This window comes from Anopheles marshallii, chromosome 2, assembly GCF_943734725.1.
Source record: "Anopheles marshallii chromosome 2, idAnoMarsDA_429_01, whole genome shotgun sequence".
Lineage (NCBI taxonomy): Eukaryota > Metazoa > Arthropoda > Insecta > Diptera > Culicidae > Anopheles > Anopheles marshallii.
The window spans coordinates 18859884-18878610 of NC_071326.1; the positions used below are offsets into that span (position 1 = coordinate 18859884).

The following is an 18727-nucleotide window of genomic DNA, read 5'->3' on the forward strand; positions in this document are numbered from 1 at the left end:
TTAGAAAAAAATACCCAACAATTATTGAGGCAAACATGATATACACATGACACGGGAGAAACGAAATTCCTGAACGTAACGTGTAAGTGTCCGGTGGTGTCAATATTTGCAAAATGCAATCAACTTACTGGTAGACTCAAAATAGTTCTGTTTTCGCAAAACTAAATGAAATTGTCCGCATGATAGAAACGATAACGAACACTTGCATGGTATTTCTGGTGAGAAAAGTTGCGATCATACTCTGTGCAGCATTGTTCGATCACCATGGACATTCATCAATCAGTTCTGGTGGGTGCATAATTAATCAATAACTCATAATTATTACCGATCATTCGTGGCCCCGTGTACGATGATTTAGTGCTTTTGGTTTGTATTTCAACATGCCTTTTCTCAGCATCCATGCCTATCTATCCATTCCATTCTGGCTCCAGGGATTTTATCCCCCCCCCCCCCCCCCTTTACTACAGTGCACGGTACTTACCATTCAGATTGGGACAGGTGGAAAATAGAGCAGTCAGTCGTGTTTGAAATGGGTGGGCAAAAAAAAAAAGCCAGAGACAAGATAGAGCAAAACAAGAAAAAAAACAACATAGAAGTAGAAGAAAATAGTACGCACACGAGACGTTACGTGCCTAGGTGTTGTTTCAATTATGGCGCATCATCTGGCAACGGCGGCCTGCAAACCGTCCCACCGTCGGAAGGCGAACCGGTATAATGATGGTAGAATATAGATTGGCACTGGTCGGTCGTAGAATTAATTATGCACCAGCACACAGATTACAGACCACCGCTCGTTCTATTTCTTTTCCCCCCGCCGATTAAGCAGGGGTCGCGCGGAAAAAAACGGGGCACAAGTCGCTGCATATTACTGGGCCGTGGCTGTGTTTATGGGGGATTCCGGATCGTTCCGCGTACCAGGCGCACATATGCATACCGTCCCGCCCGTCGCTAAAGGAATAATTTGCTACGTTGCTGTCTGATCAGGTGCAAAGACCCCCAGTGGAATGGTGAAGCTTTCCGGTTTCCGGTCCAAACTCGACCCATGCTTTTAGATACACGTTGTCCGCCCGTGACAGTTCGCTCTCGATGGGGGTTTGGCTTGGTTTTTCTTCTGTTTACTGTTCATCACCGCACCGGTTCCGTCCGTGCATGGCAGCCGTAATTGTACTGCGTCTTCCATCTGGTTCAGGGGGCTGGCCACAGTTTCATGTTGTCCCGGGTGGATGGAAAATTCATGCTGAAATACGTGGCAAAGGTTGGAAAAAATTACCACTCACAATTTTCCAACAATAATCTAAGTAATCGGTCTACAATTCTTACAGCATTTTCCACAATGTACCCAACTTCCATGAGCGTATCGCAGGAAGAGCGATCGCCGTGCAGTGCAAGCGATTATTTATCTACCATCACGGAATCGCGGAGCTTCCGGGAATGCTCCGTGCGAGAACGCCGTTAAAATGACCATCCATTATGTTTCCACAGCATTTATACAACCATTCAGCACGGTCTAGATGAGAAATTGCGGATTAATTAAGTGTAAAGTAGCTTCCGTTCCGGTGGTCGTCCAGTGTTGGTCGCTGCCAGTTTATTTGCATTGCTAAAAATTTGCCATAATTGCGGGACAACTCCCTAAACATCGTCTGAAATCAGTAATTTGGGGAAGAAAAAATTGTCACCCAACATTGCTTCCGACAGTGCTGTGATGGTTGGTGTTTCCTCAGAACTGGCTATACGTTCGTAAGATCGTTCGTTCGTGGACGGTTTCCATTGTGATTTAATAACTTCTTTCCTGGGAACCGTTCCAACCATCGCATGTTCTCGGCTTTGCCAATCACCAGCGCTCATGACCGTTGCCCCCCCTCCCAAAACGCCTTTGGCCAACATCGTGAAGAAATTGAATGGTGGAAATGGGTTGTTGTCTCACCTGTACAAGCTGCTTATCGCTGGCCGGAGAAAGGAATTGCCGGCGATTTTCCCATCGCTCTCGCATTCACAATGATTGTATTTAACGTTTGACCGTCGTGCGACGGTTATATCCATTCCACACCATTCGCTGGGATGGTGTAGCAGCAGTAGCGGCACGAAGACACGGCACTGACCATTATCATAAATCCTTCGGCATTGCAGGCCCGGTCCAAGAACGGACCGAAACACCTGCCTTGCATCACCCACCAAAAACACTGCCACCAGAGGTCAGAGGCGATCGTCGGAAAATCTGGCCCACATTGCAAGTAATGAATTGGTCCGCTAGCATCTTCCCCACATCGCTAATCAAAACCATCCCGGGCCGGTAGCGCCGTGGAAGACGCCGCGGAATGTTTCTATTTCGTTGAGAAAATAACGAGCGAAGACATTTGTACGCATTAGAAGCGGGCTCGTTCACAAATGTTGGACGAAAACCTTGGGGACAGGTTCCCCATCAGCGGATTGCGCAAGGCGTGAAGATGATTTTTGGGGGGATTGGAAAATGTGTAGCAAAGTGCTGACCTTCTTTGCTGTTTTGAGCATGGCGTAAGTATTTTAATGAGCGGCGTGTAATAATGGGTACGCTATGCTGTTGGGCTGCTTCGGCGACTTTGTTCCAAAACCCTCCCAAACGTAACGGTTTGGCAGCATCAAATTGAGTCGCACTAGCAATTAGATTCGAAACGGGATTTGTACTATCGCTAATGAATGACAAATATTTGAAACCATTCCCAGCGGTCTTACCTAACGCGGGTGGCTATTCAAATGCGGATCATCCATTGATTCCAAGCAGAGGCTAAGTTTGTGCTGATTAGTAACCATTTCCGTCAGGGAGTTCATCATGTTGGTGTAACTTTGCATCTTTCGCAAGTTTCGGCTTCCAAATCGTTTGAAGATCGCAACGAAAAATAGCTCATAAAAATAGAATACATTTAAAATTTGGGCTAATCTTCAAAAAATCCGCTCATTCAGCTCATCTTTAATCGCTAAAATTAGAGCTAGTTATGCAATGGACTAAAACCAACGAACGAACCATCGCAAGAAGATGCTTCGCGTCATAAAAAGAAACCCCCCTAAACACCCGTACAGGGTTGTAACAGCAAAAACCGTCATAAAACAAAAAACCAACCCCCTAAAACTAACCGGAACGAAGCGTGTAAACAAACAAACGCCCAACACATCACTGCATTCCGGTGCATTTTAAAGGGCATCGGGCCAGCGGTGTTCGATGTGATGTTTTTGTTGTTCGAAACGATCGTTCATTTGCTGCCAACCGACGGACGGGACGACTCCCAAACCGAAACCGAAGTTCGACTTATGAAGTTGCGATTGGAGTTACTGCCACATTCGAAGTTCATTGGGCCAGTTGAATGGACGGGAGGGGGTGTTAAGATGAGTGGTGTTAACATTTTTGCTGCTGCTTCTGCTACGCCATAGGTGTTCGGGGGTTCAAAGCCTGCTTTGCTGGAGTTGCCTTGTAACCGGTAATGAAGCCATACATCAGACACAGGCGGGATGGCGGGTAATGGTGCTGTCACCGTGTCACCAAAACTCGTCACACTGTACTGTAATTATGGTTGCCACGGTTTTGACTGTGCTTTTGAAAAAGAAAATTCTGCGAGAAATTGAATGAAACCGGCTCAACTTCAGGCACACATGCTTTGTATTTGTTCTCTAACACTACCAAGCGTTTTAAGCGTCACTTTACAAACAATTTCGGAAAACCTGGATTATGTTTTAGTACCTTTTTGAGTTTATGCCAGAAAAGATGTGTAAAATTCATGCATCAGCTAAAAACCCCGAAAAATTATTGTAATGAAAATGAAGCGTTCCAGTCAAAATGGCGGGCCCAATAGTTCTAGTCCTGTCAGAAATTCATGAAAGAGAGCGATTACAAATGTTTCTTGGCAAGTTGTTCTGTTGTTTACCAATTAATTTAGTTAAAAACCTCCCCATTCTAAACAGTAAACACAATTATGTCAATGTTTGTTCTCCTGGCTTCCTATTCCTGTGATTTCATAACCGTTTCATTTTAAATTTAAACATCTTGTTTTACCACAAACTAAACACACTGTTGGCCCCGAAGGGTTAATGTGGGAACTCTTCCTTTGGCAACGACGATAATGAAGTTGATGATGATGGATGCACGCAAAGGGCTTTTCGTTTGTGTATAAAATGATACCAAAGTGAGGTGAAAGGGGTAATTTTCTGCATCGTACAAACGCATCGTCTATCGTGTTCGATCTCCTTCGACCTGTCAAACACCAACAGACGCGGTGTGTTTGTGTGTGTGACAGGTAGCAGCAGCAGGTGTAAAAGAAACATGCAGAAGGATCTGCCACAGTCAGTCCCGCTTATCGGTCGGACATGATGTGCACCGGATGACCTTTCACTCACACACCGGTACGCAAGTGTTTGTGTGTGTTTCTATACAGACGGTGCTTTAACTCCGTAGAACATCCTTCAGCCCGCGGTAAAGGAGTGGGCAGACGAAGATAGGGCGCAAAGCGCGCGAAAAATGCCAAGTGGAATGTGGAAGGAAGAGAGCATAACTTTCGTGCCCTTTTGCTACATCCAGCTTACGGTTTCCGTTACGAGCGATTTGCCGAACGAAGCAAGTGCAACAGCTATCGGACCCCGGTTGAATGGTTTAGTCTTGTTGTAATTGCGAACCGTTTGCGGTTTGTTGTTTGTTGTGCGGGTGAATTGTTTCAAAAAGTTTCGCTTTTTTTCCCCCGGGGAGAAAAGCAAGAAACGTTGTCGGTCGACGGTAATGTTTAATGGCTTTAGCAACATCGTAAAGGGCAACTCGTAACGATCGTTTGGAAACTGTGGTGGTATGTTTGACACATATTACCGGTTCGTGTGCCGTCTCTTGAAGTTTGTGTCCCGAAAAAAAGAGAGAGCCAAACGTGAGCGAAACAGGAAGGACCCGCGAGAAAGCGACGCTCGCGACCAACAACCATTCGCGAGCGGCCTTTCCCGCTCGGCGGATGAATGATCTCCGCTCAGCGATCGCTCAAAGATCGAAAAGGTAAAATACCTTTCCATTCCAGGGTCCCGGGTCCAAACACTTCCAAACATCCACCACTCTCGTTTTGGGTCGCTCCCGGGACCCGACCGGGGGTGGCTGGTATTGGAAGCAGGCCGTTTCTACCTGTGCGCACCCGGCTGCACGACACGCACACACCAAACGAAAACCAACCTCCAACGTAACGGGGCGCATGCGGATGCCGTGGGAAAGGCGGCCCAAAAGACGTCCCTCGCTGCCAGTTTTTTGCCCGGACGCGCGTTGCTTCTTCGTGGCCACTCGAACGGTCATTCTTCCCCCACTGTGGTCTCCGGTGGGCTCTGCTGGTATGGAAGTGCGGAGTGGTCTCGCTCGCGGCATGGTGCGATTCCAGTTTTTTTTTTCTCCCACCAGCACCAACCCACCCGGTTTGTTGTTGTTGTTCTTCGGCTCATTCTTCTTCTCTGCAACCGCATTCTTTCCACAGCATACGAAACCCGAGTGCCCGACACCCTTCTGCTGCGGGTTCCACCATGTGCTGTGGGGTGTAGCCGGGAGCTCCACCGTGTCCGACATCGCAGCAAGCATCATCCTTGCATCCTGGACAGCTTTTATCCTTAAGCATCCTTAAGCCACCTTTAAACCACCGTCAAGGCAGGCCTGTCAACGAATCGCCGTTGTCGCGCTGTGTGCGAAACGCTCACCACGAAGGATTGCAGCTTCCAAAAAGCTATATAAATTCCCCCCCCCCCCCTGGTCTGTGGAGAGCCGTATCCTGCAGGTGGAGCTGCGGGGAACAGCGATCCCATTTCCATTCAACTGGGAACAGCGCGACTCCCCACACGCTCACGCCGTAACCGCCGTGAGAAGAAGCTCTCGCGAGAGATCCAGAACCAGTTCGTCGCTGCTGTGTGTCGTAGTGGTGGTCGTCGTCGTCGTCGTTCAGACTCCCTTCGAACGTGTTCGCTTGTTGCGGTTCGATCGCCGTTGCTCCGGCAACGCTTCTGTGACGTGGTGCATTTACCAATGCTGCGGTACTCGATCGGGCGGACGATTAACAGCGGCGCGGTCGACGAAACGGTGGTTTGCGGGGAGACCAGAACAGTTTTAAGTGTTGTGCATGGTTAGTAGTAGTTATTATACACACATCGATTAAAATGTGAGCCGATCTAATTCGAGTTTCGATAACGATGCTCTTGCGTGTAATGATCGTGCGATGAAACGACCGTGCCTCAAGTGTGTGTGTGTGAGCGTTGTCGATAAATGTTCTGTGTTTGTCACTCTGGGATGCTGTGCTTCGTAGTGTAATTTCGATTGCAGAGTGATTTAGGGGTGACCGGTAGCTCCTGTCGGTGAAATTCCCAATAAGTTTCAACAGTGACAGTGTCAGCTCAGAATCAAAAGTTCCGTTACAATCTCCCGACCATTCCACTTGGCAATTGCCAAGGTGTTCCCCTGCGTCGTGTGCAATCGGGTGCGTGTATTTCCGTCTCTCACACACATTCGCTCGCTCGTTTTGGTGCTCCGTAGCAGAGGTAGAGAAAAAACGTCATTTCGTTCCGTTCCACGATGCTACGTGCTTACTGTGCTTGCTGCTTCATTGGTGATTTTAAGCTAAATTCGTGTGCTTTATTCTACTCTCGATCGTGATTGTGCGTGAAATCTAAACATCAGCAGGTCCAGAGCAGTGAGCAGAATAAAAAGGAATCTTTACGCCGGAATAGTCGGTGTACTCCGACGCTGTTTGTGTTTGTCGGAGTGCGTGAGCGCGCCCGTTAGAAATGTCAAGCATTTCATAGCGATCAAGGCCACCTGTCCGGTTGTTGATCGAGAGATCAATGGTTATGCGATCATCCGGAGAAAAACACGTGTGACGATAGCTTGTTGTGACAGAGTGTGCTATTTTTGTGCTTCAATTCCACCGCCTAGTTAGTTACGGTCCGGTAATATCGTAGGACCACCATGTCGTCGGGTTTATTGTGCATGCGTGACAGCGCAAAAGTGATGTGTTTGCGGTAGGCCGCAAGCGGCCGAACAACGAGTTTGACAGAGGGTGGAGCGGCAGGCACTACTTTCGAGCGGCCGGACGGACCGATCCATTACATGTTCAATGCTAAAACACATCCATACCGGGCCCGTGACGACGGGCCAAAATCGTTCGATACGCGGTACGGCCGGTGGTGGTGGCGGTCTCGGCCGTCCCATACCACCGCTGAACGTGTCCACCGTGTCGGCCAGCTCGGCCGCCACGGTCAACTCGACCAACACCGGACCGGTCGGTGCGGTCGGCACCAAGCACATGAACGGTGGACCACCGGGACGGACACTGCTCTCATCCTCCTTCATTGCACCGTCAACCGGCAATGGGACCGGCAACAACAACAACCTGCTACACAACGCATCCGCCCTCAGCGGACTGTCCGTCGCACTGGGGAACGGAGCGATCGGTGGAGTTGGCGGAGGCGGAGGAGGTGGCGGCGGTCCGATCGGTTTGGCCGGGTTCAATCACAACAACTCGACGACGAATAACAACATCCTCAGCAGCACGATCAACATGAACAAGGACCGGTTAGGTGCCCGGGAAGCGCTGACCAGCCTTGGGCTGCTCTGTTTGGGTAAGTGTATCCTCTGCCGGTTGTATCATTTGGTGGTGATGACGTCACTCGTTTTTTTTTTTTACTCGATGAGAAAGGAATTCGTTGCGGTTGAAACATGTTGGACCACGGGTTGGTCCAGATGTTCGTTTCGGGAATCGCTGACTCATACTGTCGGTGGCTATGATGCCCAGCGCCACCTTGAACATTTTTCCCAAACTAAATTAAAGGGTTTTTTTTTTTTGTTTTGGTGTGGGAATGCTATTTTTGGTGAAACATGTGTGAGCAGAAAGCCACACGAAAGTGCAAATCAGGCGTATAGTTGGAGATTGCAGTACAACACGTTGTTGTGTCACCGAGGAACATGGTGCGGCCTAGAACGGGAGACTCTTCGTGTCTTCGGCATACAGCTGTTTGTTTCATTAGTTCCCAGTTGATGGCCTTTCGGGAACGAAACGTTCGGTTTTGGAATGTTTCTTCTCTTGTGTGGTGAACGTGTTTTGTACCCAATTTTAATCGTTCAGCTTAAGGAACTTGAGGATTCTATGAGGATTCGTTTCGTTTGTGATGATTCAGGAATCTGTGAAAATACAGAAATCTTTGAGAATTGACGAATCTTTTGAGATTTGTGCATGCTTTTTTGAATGATTCCACATTGAAGATTCATATGGATTACTCTTCAACTCTCTATCATCTCTTATCACAGAACATCCAGCATTAGATTGGAGTGTATTGGAAGCTGGTGTTTGCAGTGCCTCACAGAACTAGATATTAATCTTGGGAGTTTTAAAACCCAATATCAAATGATCTTGTATACCAATGTGTAACGTTGATAAAATAGTTTTAAATTATAAAAAAAAACACAGAGTAAATCTTCAAACTCCCACACTATTCAAGTGCATTCCTACGTTTGACGCACTAGTCCTGTAGAATAATGCAAAATGCAAGGACACGTCTTCTAAATATGGTACAGAACTGGTAAATATTTCACATCGAACTCCTACACCACAATGACCGTTCGTTGCGCCAGTGCAATGTGGGTTGAAAGCGGGAAGGAAACTGGTTTATATGTATTTTTTAAAAATACATTCCGAGTTGAAAGTAAGCACAACTTACATTACACGGCCAGCTTGCTTATGATTAACAGGTATGATCTCTTGCCACGCCTCGAACGGATTTCTTTTAAAAACTTAACTCAGCGATAGAAAGATTGTATTTTTTAGTGTTGTCCATTTCAAGTGATTCTTGTCCGTATTTTCAAAAAATGCAATCCAACCCGAAAGAGGCATGTAGACACGTTTGTCCAAGAAGTGAAAGAATCTCTAACAGTCCGCTTACAAGCTGCCCATTCAATTACCACCAATTATTGGACGGTAGGAAGATCCTTTCCATTTGGGGTTTTGTTTGCTTTTTCATTTTTATCTCATCTCGTACGGACATCAGCTTGTTCCCACAGCTCTCCTGCTCGATTCCGTTCGGGCTAATTGGTTTATGGTTGCGCCGGGGCTTGTTGTACACGGGACCGACATTTAAAGTTGTGACTGTGGTGGTTTTTTTTTTCTTTCACCCCCAAAACGCACACACCTCCATGAATAGATGGACAAACATAGAGCCTAGCCGAGCCCGCCAAACGAAACTCATTCATCTTTTTTTCTATCTCATTTCATGTGCTTGCTGTGGTAATGCTGCCCATCCCTACCAACCATCCGCACGGATCGTCCCCTTACACGGCGCTTTAATACACACACACACACCCACAGTGTCCCTACTGTTGGCACTGCTTTCGTTGATATTTTTGCTGAAAATTTCACCGGGCGGTCGGGATCCGCCGCCACCGACCATCGGACCGGCCGTGCTGGAGGATTACGCCATCGTGTACGACGTGACGCTGGCCCTGTGCGCACTGTCGCTGTCGCTGAACCTGTGCTGCCTGCTGGTGTGTGCCATTCAGTTCCTGTTCGCCGTCAAGCTGGTCCGCGCACCTGCCACGACCGGAAGGTAAGTTGTTACACACCTGACCTGAAACGGGGTGCGTATTCAGGGGAGAGTGTTTCGTTTCCCTCCTTTTTCGTTACAAAGAGTGTAATCATTCGATTTTTCCCTTTTGAGAGTGAATATAACGTCTGTTCAGACCACTTGGGGGGAAAATGATCGGTTTTATTGAGTCCCTTGGTCCGCTTTCGTCAAAAGGAATATCGTTTTTGAGGTATTCACCTTGGGTCATCTCGTTGATATTACCATAAAAATAATACATCAAACACGTGCTGCGCGTGCTTCGCCATAGCCTTCCAGGTTCCGATCAGTAGCAGTCCTTCTGAGTACGATTCACTTGCCTATCTTCAAACACACACAGAAGGGTAGTTTGGCGGAGGTTGTCTCCGCGGCAGGTTTTTTAATTTCGTTCGTTTCCATTGTAACCTGGTAAGGTGAGCCCTTCGTACGGCAAACACTTTGACGGGTGCACGTGGTGCACTCTTGCGTGTTTTTTTTTTGTAACGGAAAATGTTCATCGAACCGTGAAAACAAAAACGCACGAATGGACTCTAGAAGAAAGAGAGTACCAAATTACACCCGATGGCCTGGAGACGGTTAATGCACCTTTTTTTTTGTTAACGAAACGTCCACCGATGGGGGTGAGCGGAATGTTTCCTGAAAGGGACAGTTTTAGGACATTTTTTTTTGGTTTATTCGCTGTACCTAAGCATATGCTAGCTTCGGGTGGAGTATTGTAGGTGTGCATTAGCAAAACCAAGGGGAGAAACACACTAGCGAACAAGGTTAACATTGCTGCTGAATCTTATTTCTCTGCGACAGTTCGAAGCGTAACTATACGATTCCTTGTGTTTCGTAATAACAGAACGAATTTAAGAGATGGTTCAAAATGATATTCGTTAAAGTTACACTGAGTGAAACAAAATTGTTTGCAACTCCGTTTATGGAATTAATGTTTATTAATTAATTTATTAATTAATTAATGTTTTAATGATCACAGATCAGATTATTGGTACGTTTTTTATGTTTGGATTTCGAATGCTCACGACTTATTTAAGAAGAGACTGCCAATGATAAGCTCCCAAGGGAAAAGTACAGGCAGTCCCCGAGATGCATAGAAAGCAGCCATGCATGTAACTTTGAAGAATAAACGATTTTGCATCAGGATTCGACTTGCGCGGATCTTTCCCGGATTATAGAGGTCCGCTATAACAGCGTATCTCAGGAACTACCTGTACTTCGATTTGAAAAAAAACAACAATCCCAAAACATAAAAAATCACATGTAAATTCTGCAATGAATGTTTGATAACTATTTGACATAAGAGAAAAAGAGAAATGTAATGAATTTAGAATGATTCTTTAATTAGTAACTAGTAGTTTAGTAACTGATCCTACAGGATTTTTGAGATGACAACGCAAGCGCATATTTCTACAAGCGCAGCACATGACATTTCTACGGTCTTACTAGACTCCACAATCGTAGCAGGCATGCAAGCACATGAAATCACAATCGCAGCGCAGTTTACCACAACACCAGTACGACAGTAGAAGTGAAGTACGATCCGAGGAGTATAAACGTGTCTTAGGACGAATTTTCACAGCCAGGCGATGATTGTTTGTAACATTTGCTGTATTTTTCATGAAATTAAGCATATTTAATTTGTTAAATGTTGCTAAATATTTCTTCGCCTCAAAACAAACATCGTTTGGTTGTGAAAATCCTTCTCAAAACGCGTTTAAACTGATCGGATCGAACTTGGCTGATACGGTCGTACGAGTTTTGTGGTAAGCTGCGCTGCGATTGTGATATCATGTGCTTGCATTGAAGTATGCCTGCTGCGATTGCGGTGTCTAGTAAGGCCGTTGAAATGTCATGTGTGCAGCTGACAGGCGGTTGCGTTGTTCTGTCATCTCAAAAACCCTGTATAGTTATGTTGTAGCATGGAGCAATTTTGGACCTCTTGAAGAAAAAGAAATTATGTTTTTAATAGTATGTAAAATATATATATATAAGCGTAGTTTTTATTCTGTTTGACTTCTTCTTTTATTATTTAAAAAAAAACCACAAGCAGACCCATAATTATGTTACGCACTGTATTAGTAGTTAAACTTCTAGCTTAAACCGCGTGCTATTGTGCATGCTCATTTTCCCAGCGTATGTTGTTTGGTGTGTTTGGTTTTTCTTGCCCAAAACACCTCTTGCCCTGCGCATCCAATTGCAAGCCGTGCAAGCAATCGAACAATTTTATCTGCTTAACCACTCGGTCGGCCCACCCGACACTCCGTTCCTCGCTTCTTCAACCGGAAGATGAAGCGACTGGGGAATGAAATTTTTAATTTATTACCAGTGCGCGTTACACCGACCAACGAAAGTACCGTTTTGGTTGGCGTTTTTTTTTCTTATTTCTTATTTTGGGTTCGCGATTGTAATCTTTAATGAGCGGCTCTCCGGGAACCGCTGGGAGTCTTCTTAAGCTTGCACATACCCAAGTGGATTAGTTAGATGGCGGAAAAGGGGAAGGTGAAAAGGGCAGCAAACCGCGCGGTTAGACTTTTTCGATGGGGAGTTTTTTTTTTTCTTCTGAAGCTAAATTTAAACCAGGTACCGGCAACACCTGAGCGCTGAGCGATGGAAGATATTGGAAGTGTTTGTGATCAATACGCAGCGATAGGCATTTAGCGATCGCGCATATGAAGATGTTACGCCAGATTAGACCGATGGGGTTTTTGGCGCTTTAGCTTTTGGGAAGCGTTCTTGAACCGTATTGGTAGATGATTAGAAATTGATTGAGTTTTAAGCTAATTTGCCTAGATACAGGAGGATCAACACAGGATGGTTCAATGTGGAAATTTGTTGAAAACAGTGTTGAAACTTGAAGATGACCAGTTGGTTCACAAAAAAAGGTTATAGCGACCCGCATCAACAACACCTTTTCTAAGGGATTTGCCATCAACTTTACATAAGTGACCTCCAAGTTTGACATATTTGATTCCTTTGACATGGTTTTACCATTCCCTGGGACACATATTAATTCGATTACCCACACATGAAGGCATTACGTACCGCTGGTTTGATTGGGTTTGCGTTTCGCTGGTGCAAAATGTGTGTTGCATTGTTGCATTACCTTGATAGTGGAGAGCCGTACCAAATGCAACGCTAATCCGGCTAATACCTACCAGATCCATTCGGTTGGATTTAGCCGGCAGCTTTGTTTAGAGGCCATGTTTATGTCCCTAGCCGCGTTTATGTCCGTCCGCCATACGGTGATGGTGAAACATTCCGCACCGTACACGCACTATATCGGGCAGTGCAGTTTCTTTGGACTTCTTGGCTTGTGTAACTCTAGGGCTTCGACCGTTTCATGTATTATTAGCACATTCGGGTAGTGCGAACACGTTTTCTGCGTTCGCTGAGCGTGTTGGGATTTTATTGATTCATTAGCTAAACGGTTCGGAACGGAATGGGATCGATTAAGCAGATGTGGAGCAGTGGGAGGTTGGGAGCGCATTCGGGGGTTGATTTAATTATAGATAAATCAGTGAGGTGCATCCATCCCACAGAGGTCCCCGATGCGACTGAGGAAAGTGCAATCGAGGGAAATCTTTCTGATGCGAGGGAAAGTTACAAGCCGTATGTTTGGATTATTAGTTGTGATAGTACTTGGTTTTGAGTAATACAGCCGTATCACGCGAAAGAGTTGTTTGTACAACTAATCAAAAGAGCGATGCATCACAGTTAGGTCGCATGAACTGAACTGGCTGCGAACATTACTTTTAATTGAACGAACGAACCCGGCTCGTCAAATTATGTTACTGCAGTTTACAAATTGTCCCCATGATGAACTATCAATTTTCCCAACTCTCTCTTCTTCTAACTATCGAATTTTTCATTATATTAATTCCAGGGGCAACAAGTACTTACAGAAGTCCAGCGTTAGTCGCGTGTGTGCTGTTGGTGGATTTTTTATTTCGATACCAATATTTTTAACCGGTAAGTGATGGACCACTCAAATCGACTATATTTTGTTTAGACCACCTTTCTGACGACAGTATGCATCCTCCCGTTGTAGGCATCATCCTGTATACATTCACCCAGTTCCACTCGACGCCGGCCATCGTGACGAGCATACTGATCGGTGTCGGGATCGTGTTTTGCGGCGGCGCTATGGTGCATAACGTGTTCGTGTGGCAGCGGGAGAAGACGATCAGTGTCCGGCAGACACCGCTCAATCTGAACCTTACGCTTTCGCCCCAGATAAGCACGATATCGGCATCGGCGGCCGCGGCTGCGGCACACCAGTACCAGAACGGGCATGCATCGGGCGCTCACCATCACATCAGTCTGAACCACGTGTACAGCAACCACAACCACACGCCCCTTACACACAACTCGCAGGCGAGCCACACGACACCGATTACGCAGCTAACGCCGGTAACGCCCCTGTCCGGGAACCATTCGCACATCAGCTTCAACCATTCCTACGTTCCGCCACCGTACGCGGGGGTGCGTGCTGCCACCGCCACGCCACCAACGCCGAAGGTTATCGGTTCGCTGTTGAACCGGGACGCGTCCGGTTCGGTCAGTCCCGGCATGCCCGGTAGTGGGCCGAACAACAACAACAATCTGGATATGAGCAATGTGACGAGTGCCAACTCGCCGCACGAATTGTCCACATTGGTTTGACCATGTGACCCGCCGTTGGCGATGTACGGAGATGATCACACTAAACACTCGACGTATCGGCGGTTTTGCGATACGTTTAGAGGGTAGAGGTTGATGTACGAACCGTGCAAGGGATCATTCGATGTTAGATATTTTTTGTTAAAGAAATAGCTGTACTATCGAAGTGGAAGCGGAATCCTGCGGAATTTGGAATCGAGAAGGCTAAAGTTGTTTCTCTTTCCATCGTGTTATAAGTAGAAAAGAGAGTAGTTTTACACTTAAAACCCTAATTTCGTTGAGATTATTTGAATGAACGAGTGACAATCCATCACGCCCCTGTGCCCCTGCACAGCAATTTGTACAAATTTCGTTTGCCTCAAATTTGCCCCATTTTATGAGTAAGAAAACAACAGTAGGAAGGCAGATACTGCTACGTGGGGTGATCGCGCTCAAACGCCCATTCGCGGAGAACGAGTGATAAATGTTTAAGAAGAGTATTTATTGTAGCTGTGCTTAGTTGTGGACGTGGAGTGCGTCGATATGGACGATACTGTAGGCACTTGCGCGGTGCGTATTTGTGTACCTTGAAAGCATAACAATTTTAAAATCACCTTCGCATCGAACTAAGGGAACAAGTTAGATCCGATTTTATACAATAATCGTCCTCGGAAAGGTACGATTAGTTTTTAGAAATATTGTAAGTTTTACTCAATCGCAGCTGCGAAGCTGGATCTTAATGTTGTTTCGCCATTGCGGCTAGGAAGGGATAGATTATGTTATTTTTATCGAATAGAAATACAAACCTGTCAATCACCAATGCTATCCAAATTGTAGTGTTTTTTTTTATATTACATTAACACATTACAATTGAAATTAAAATTAACATTGCTATTAAATGAATGGAAAGTACATTGGAACGTAAACTTTATCCAATATTGAGTAAATAATCATTTGTTGCCAGGGAAAAGGGCCTTGTTATCCCTTGTGATTGGTGCTCATCGATCTTACCGTTGTTACCGAGCGCCATCTCGCGAAAATGCGCCGTACCGCTGGTATGTTCATACGAGAAAAAAACTAGTATTTCTTCTGACACATAGATGGCGCTACTATTATTCACATATTAGGTTGGTTTGCGAATTGCCTATATTTCAGGCGCTTTTGCTTCTGTGTGTCAAATCATACTTTCCCAACGGACGAGGGATACCGAAACTTTGCTGTAATGTAACGGTAGCTGTAATGATAGACAGGTAAAATTAGCCACATTTGATAAGTCGATCAATCAGCTGCTGAAGCTATTTGGAATCGGAGCATTTATGTGTCACATTCTTACGTATTATAACTTTTTCTCGTTTACTCCGGTAGCTTCTGTGCAGAGGAGATGACGGTAGCACGAATTCTTCGTTGCAGTGTGCTGGTGATCACATCTTCTGGAATGCGAGCATTCACCACCAAAACCGTGGTACTGTGATTGTTGGTTCGCTGGCCAAACCCCGCAAGAAAACACAGAAAAATAAAAAAAGAACGAAGGGCACACCGGACGGCGAGACTGTGGACTCCACATTCTTTCTCAATCGGTTGTTTTGTTTCCTTCTTTTTACGTCTGATGAAATAGTAAAAAGAAAAGTTGTCATGTTGTTCATTCTATTGTTTATTACCGCCACGCGTTTTACACGAAACGTGTGTTCCTTTCGATACTATTATCACCTGCCTATCCAGAGCTTCTGTCTTCCCGTTAACACTATTGTTAAGACTGCGCACGGAGATGGTTGTTTCCATGCATGTTTACTATCTCATTTCCAAAACACACCGCCACCTTGTTGAAGAGTGTGTGTTTTATTGTTATTTCTTTACACGCCTTTCTGTTTCATTTCTCTCTACGCACCTTGCTATACTTAATCATTCATCAGAGAGCTATTTACTCTTTTGATTAAATTTTAAATTTATTAACTTTGCTTTTTCTTTTGCTAAAACATTACATATTTCATCACATAAACACGTGGCTTCCATTGAACGAGCCTCAAACATCTCGCTCCCTTTCGCTTGTTTTCCCACTCTCTCTCCCTCATTTATCTTGTTTCTTTGCTTTTGTTTAACGGATAAGAAGGATGTAATTCGATTAGATTTACCATAATAATATGCGTAGATTTTCCTTTTCTTGTTTTGTTTCCGTCCTCCTGTAGATTTCAGATCCGCTGTTCAATTAATTAGCCAGTAAGTAATAAATATGTTTTCTTTTCCTTTTAATACCCCTTTTTAGTTTTGCTTGTGTTGAGTTTTTTCTTCTTCATGTTTTGCTAAATTGTGTTCACGTTTTGTTTAGTATTGCCTATGTGTATTTCCAACTGTTGCACACTGTTGGTTTGGGTGATATTGATTTGTTTCGTTTATCTGTTCCGAGCACAATGTTAAGCTTTCTTTCTCTCCAACTTAACCCCCATCACATGATGCTTCTGATATAAACCGGGGGTCTATAGTTGTCTAAAATAATAAGAATAAACCTGTCCATTGGGTGATCTCCTTCTGCAGGAATATCTTAGTCATACACTAATTAAAAAAAAACTGCATAATGATCATAGTGATAATAATTCGTGCTAAAGAAAGTTTTCGAAAATGATACTAATTGTTATGATTAATAGTAACAGGTCGCGTTTCTACTCAACCCAGCAGTAATCTCCGCGGTACACCAGGGAGTGTCCTTCAATCTTTCGATTTCGCCTCCTGCTATCAACATGCTTTGGCCCTTATCTTCAGCCATTCAATCACACCAATGTACATCGCAATCCACTATTTTTTTCCGTACAGCCTGCATTTCTTCTGTCTAATTTGAACGTGTAAACAACTACTTCGCTATTTTTTTACTCTCCGGACTTGCCGCTATCAGTGTTTCTTTCCTGGACCGGCAGGACCAGAACAACCAACGGTTCTGGTGGCAAATACTTCACATCTTCCAAACATTCAGAACACTGTACAGCAGGGTTACACACGAACTATACGCTATTATCAGGTCAAGTTGCTTTACGTGATCCAATTTGCTTCCACATCCTAGCAACAGCATATCAGTGTCTTCATGTCACATCTAGTAGGTACGTTCCCAAGTTACCAAAACACATCGCTAATATGAACACTTTCGGTTATTGATTTTCTGAACTGTGTCTGATGATTTCCCACACTGTTCCATCCGTAACGACACAAACGAAATTTAGAAACAAACTCAATTCTGCATGTTAACCACATTTTTAGCCATGTTAGCAATACAGATGCAAAACACAAGCAATATACCCGGCATTTGAACGAACACACCAAATACGGACGCGCCAGTCATCTGGAGTGTGTCCTTCTTTGTTAGTAAACATAGGGTGTTTTGTTGTAGTTGTTTTTTTTCACAATGTTGCACTCTTCAATCCTAAAACTTTCCATTTTTCGGAGTTGCACTTTGTGTTCGGTTTTAGCTGTTGATATAGTTTGTGTTTTCCTTCCGGTTTTATTTAAACTTTACTGCTACATATGGTTTAGCCGCTACTTGGTAATGAATCAGTTCTGTTTGCTCTGTTTTTCCATCACATCGTAGTACGTCGTAGAAGAGGTGTAGGAAGGAGTGGATGGATGTGTTTTCGAGGGAAATGCAGACACCGTGTTACACTCTCCTTTTGCATTGGATCATTCTTTCGTTTTATCAAGGACACTATTTTACTCCTTTTTGCAGGGTTTAGTCGTTTCATTAGAAGCTTTGTTAAGCGCGAACAGGGAACAGAAAACGTGATCCCGTGACGTCCTACTACTGCAGAGATCAATGCCGTTTTGTCATCATTGTCAACGCTGTCCGTCTACATGTCGGAGAGAATTACGGCAGAAATTGCTTTAGTTTTACTAATAGCATTGGTACCAAATTGGCGAGAGCGTCTACTTTTGTCAATAAATTAACCGTGGTCTATAACAACAATCGAGATACGGAGAGAAAAAGGTGGGGGTTATCATGAAATTCTTCCTTGTCATGCAAAAAGCCGGAAGTGCTTTTGCTTAAATACATCCACCCGGAACTGTCTCCTCGGAACTCGCCAAGGTGTATTATCTTCTTCCTATTCAGAAAACGACCTTCGCTAGGTCACATGCCGCCTGGCTGTGTTTCTACAAATTAAATTACTCTTTTTATTTCATGCTGCACGAATGTTATGCAAGTATACAAGCCACGCAATTCTCCATATTTTCTGCTCAAGCCATAGCACAAGGCAGTTCATCCGTTCGTATAATTGGAAATAAATATCGATTGATCGAGGGTACTCAAACGAAGGAAGGCGGCCTTCACATCAAGCGGACCTTATTTTTGAAACAAATTGACACAAAAAAGAAAGTAGCAGAAACCATACTTTCGTAAGCACAACAGCGAAGGGTCGGAAGGGGTCGAAATATTTAAAAGACAGAGAGAAAGAGCATATCACTGCGTCTCGTATGTATGTATATGTGAAGAGCTTGTATGTGTGTTGTTTGTAAACAGAGAAAGACA

General features: G+C 44.8%; 1 protein-coding gene across 1 annotated transcript; it reads left to right on the plus strand.

Annotated features, from left to right (window-relative positions):
* Positions 1–7085: 7085 nt before the first annotated feature.
* On the plus strand, positions 7086–14247 carry LOC128708424 (uncharacterized). The gene is made up of 4 exons (XM_053803402.1): positions 7086–7590; positions 9330–9567; positions 13469–13554; positions 13634–14247. Exons 1-4 carry the CDS (start codon positions 7086–7088, stop codon positions 14245–14247), a joined length of 1443 nt encoding a protein of 480 aa, XP_053659377.1.
* Positions 14248–18727: the final 4480 nt, after the last annotated feature.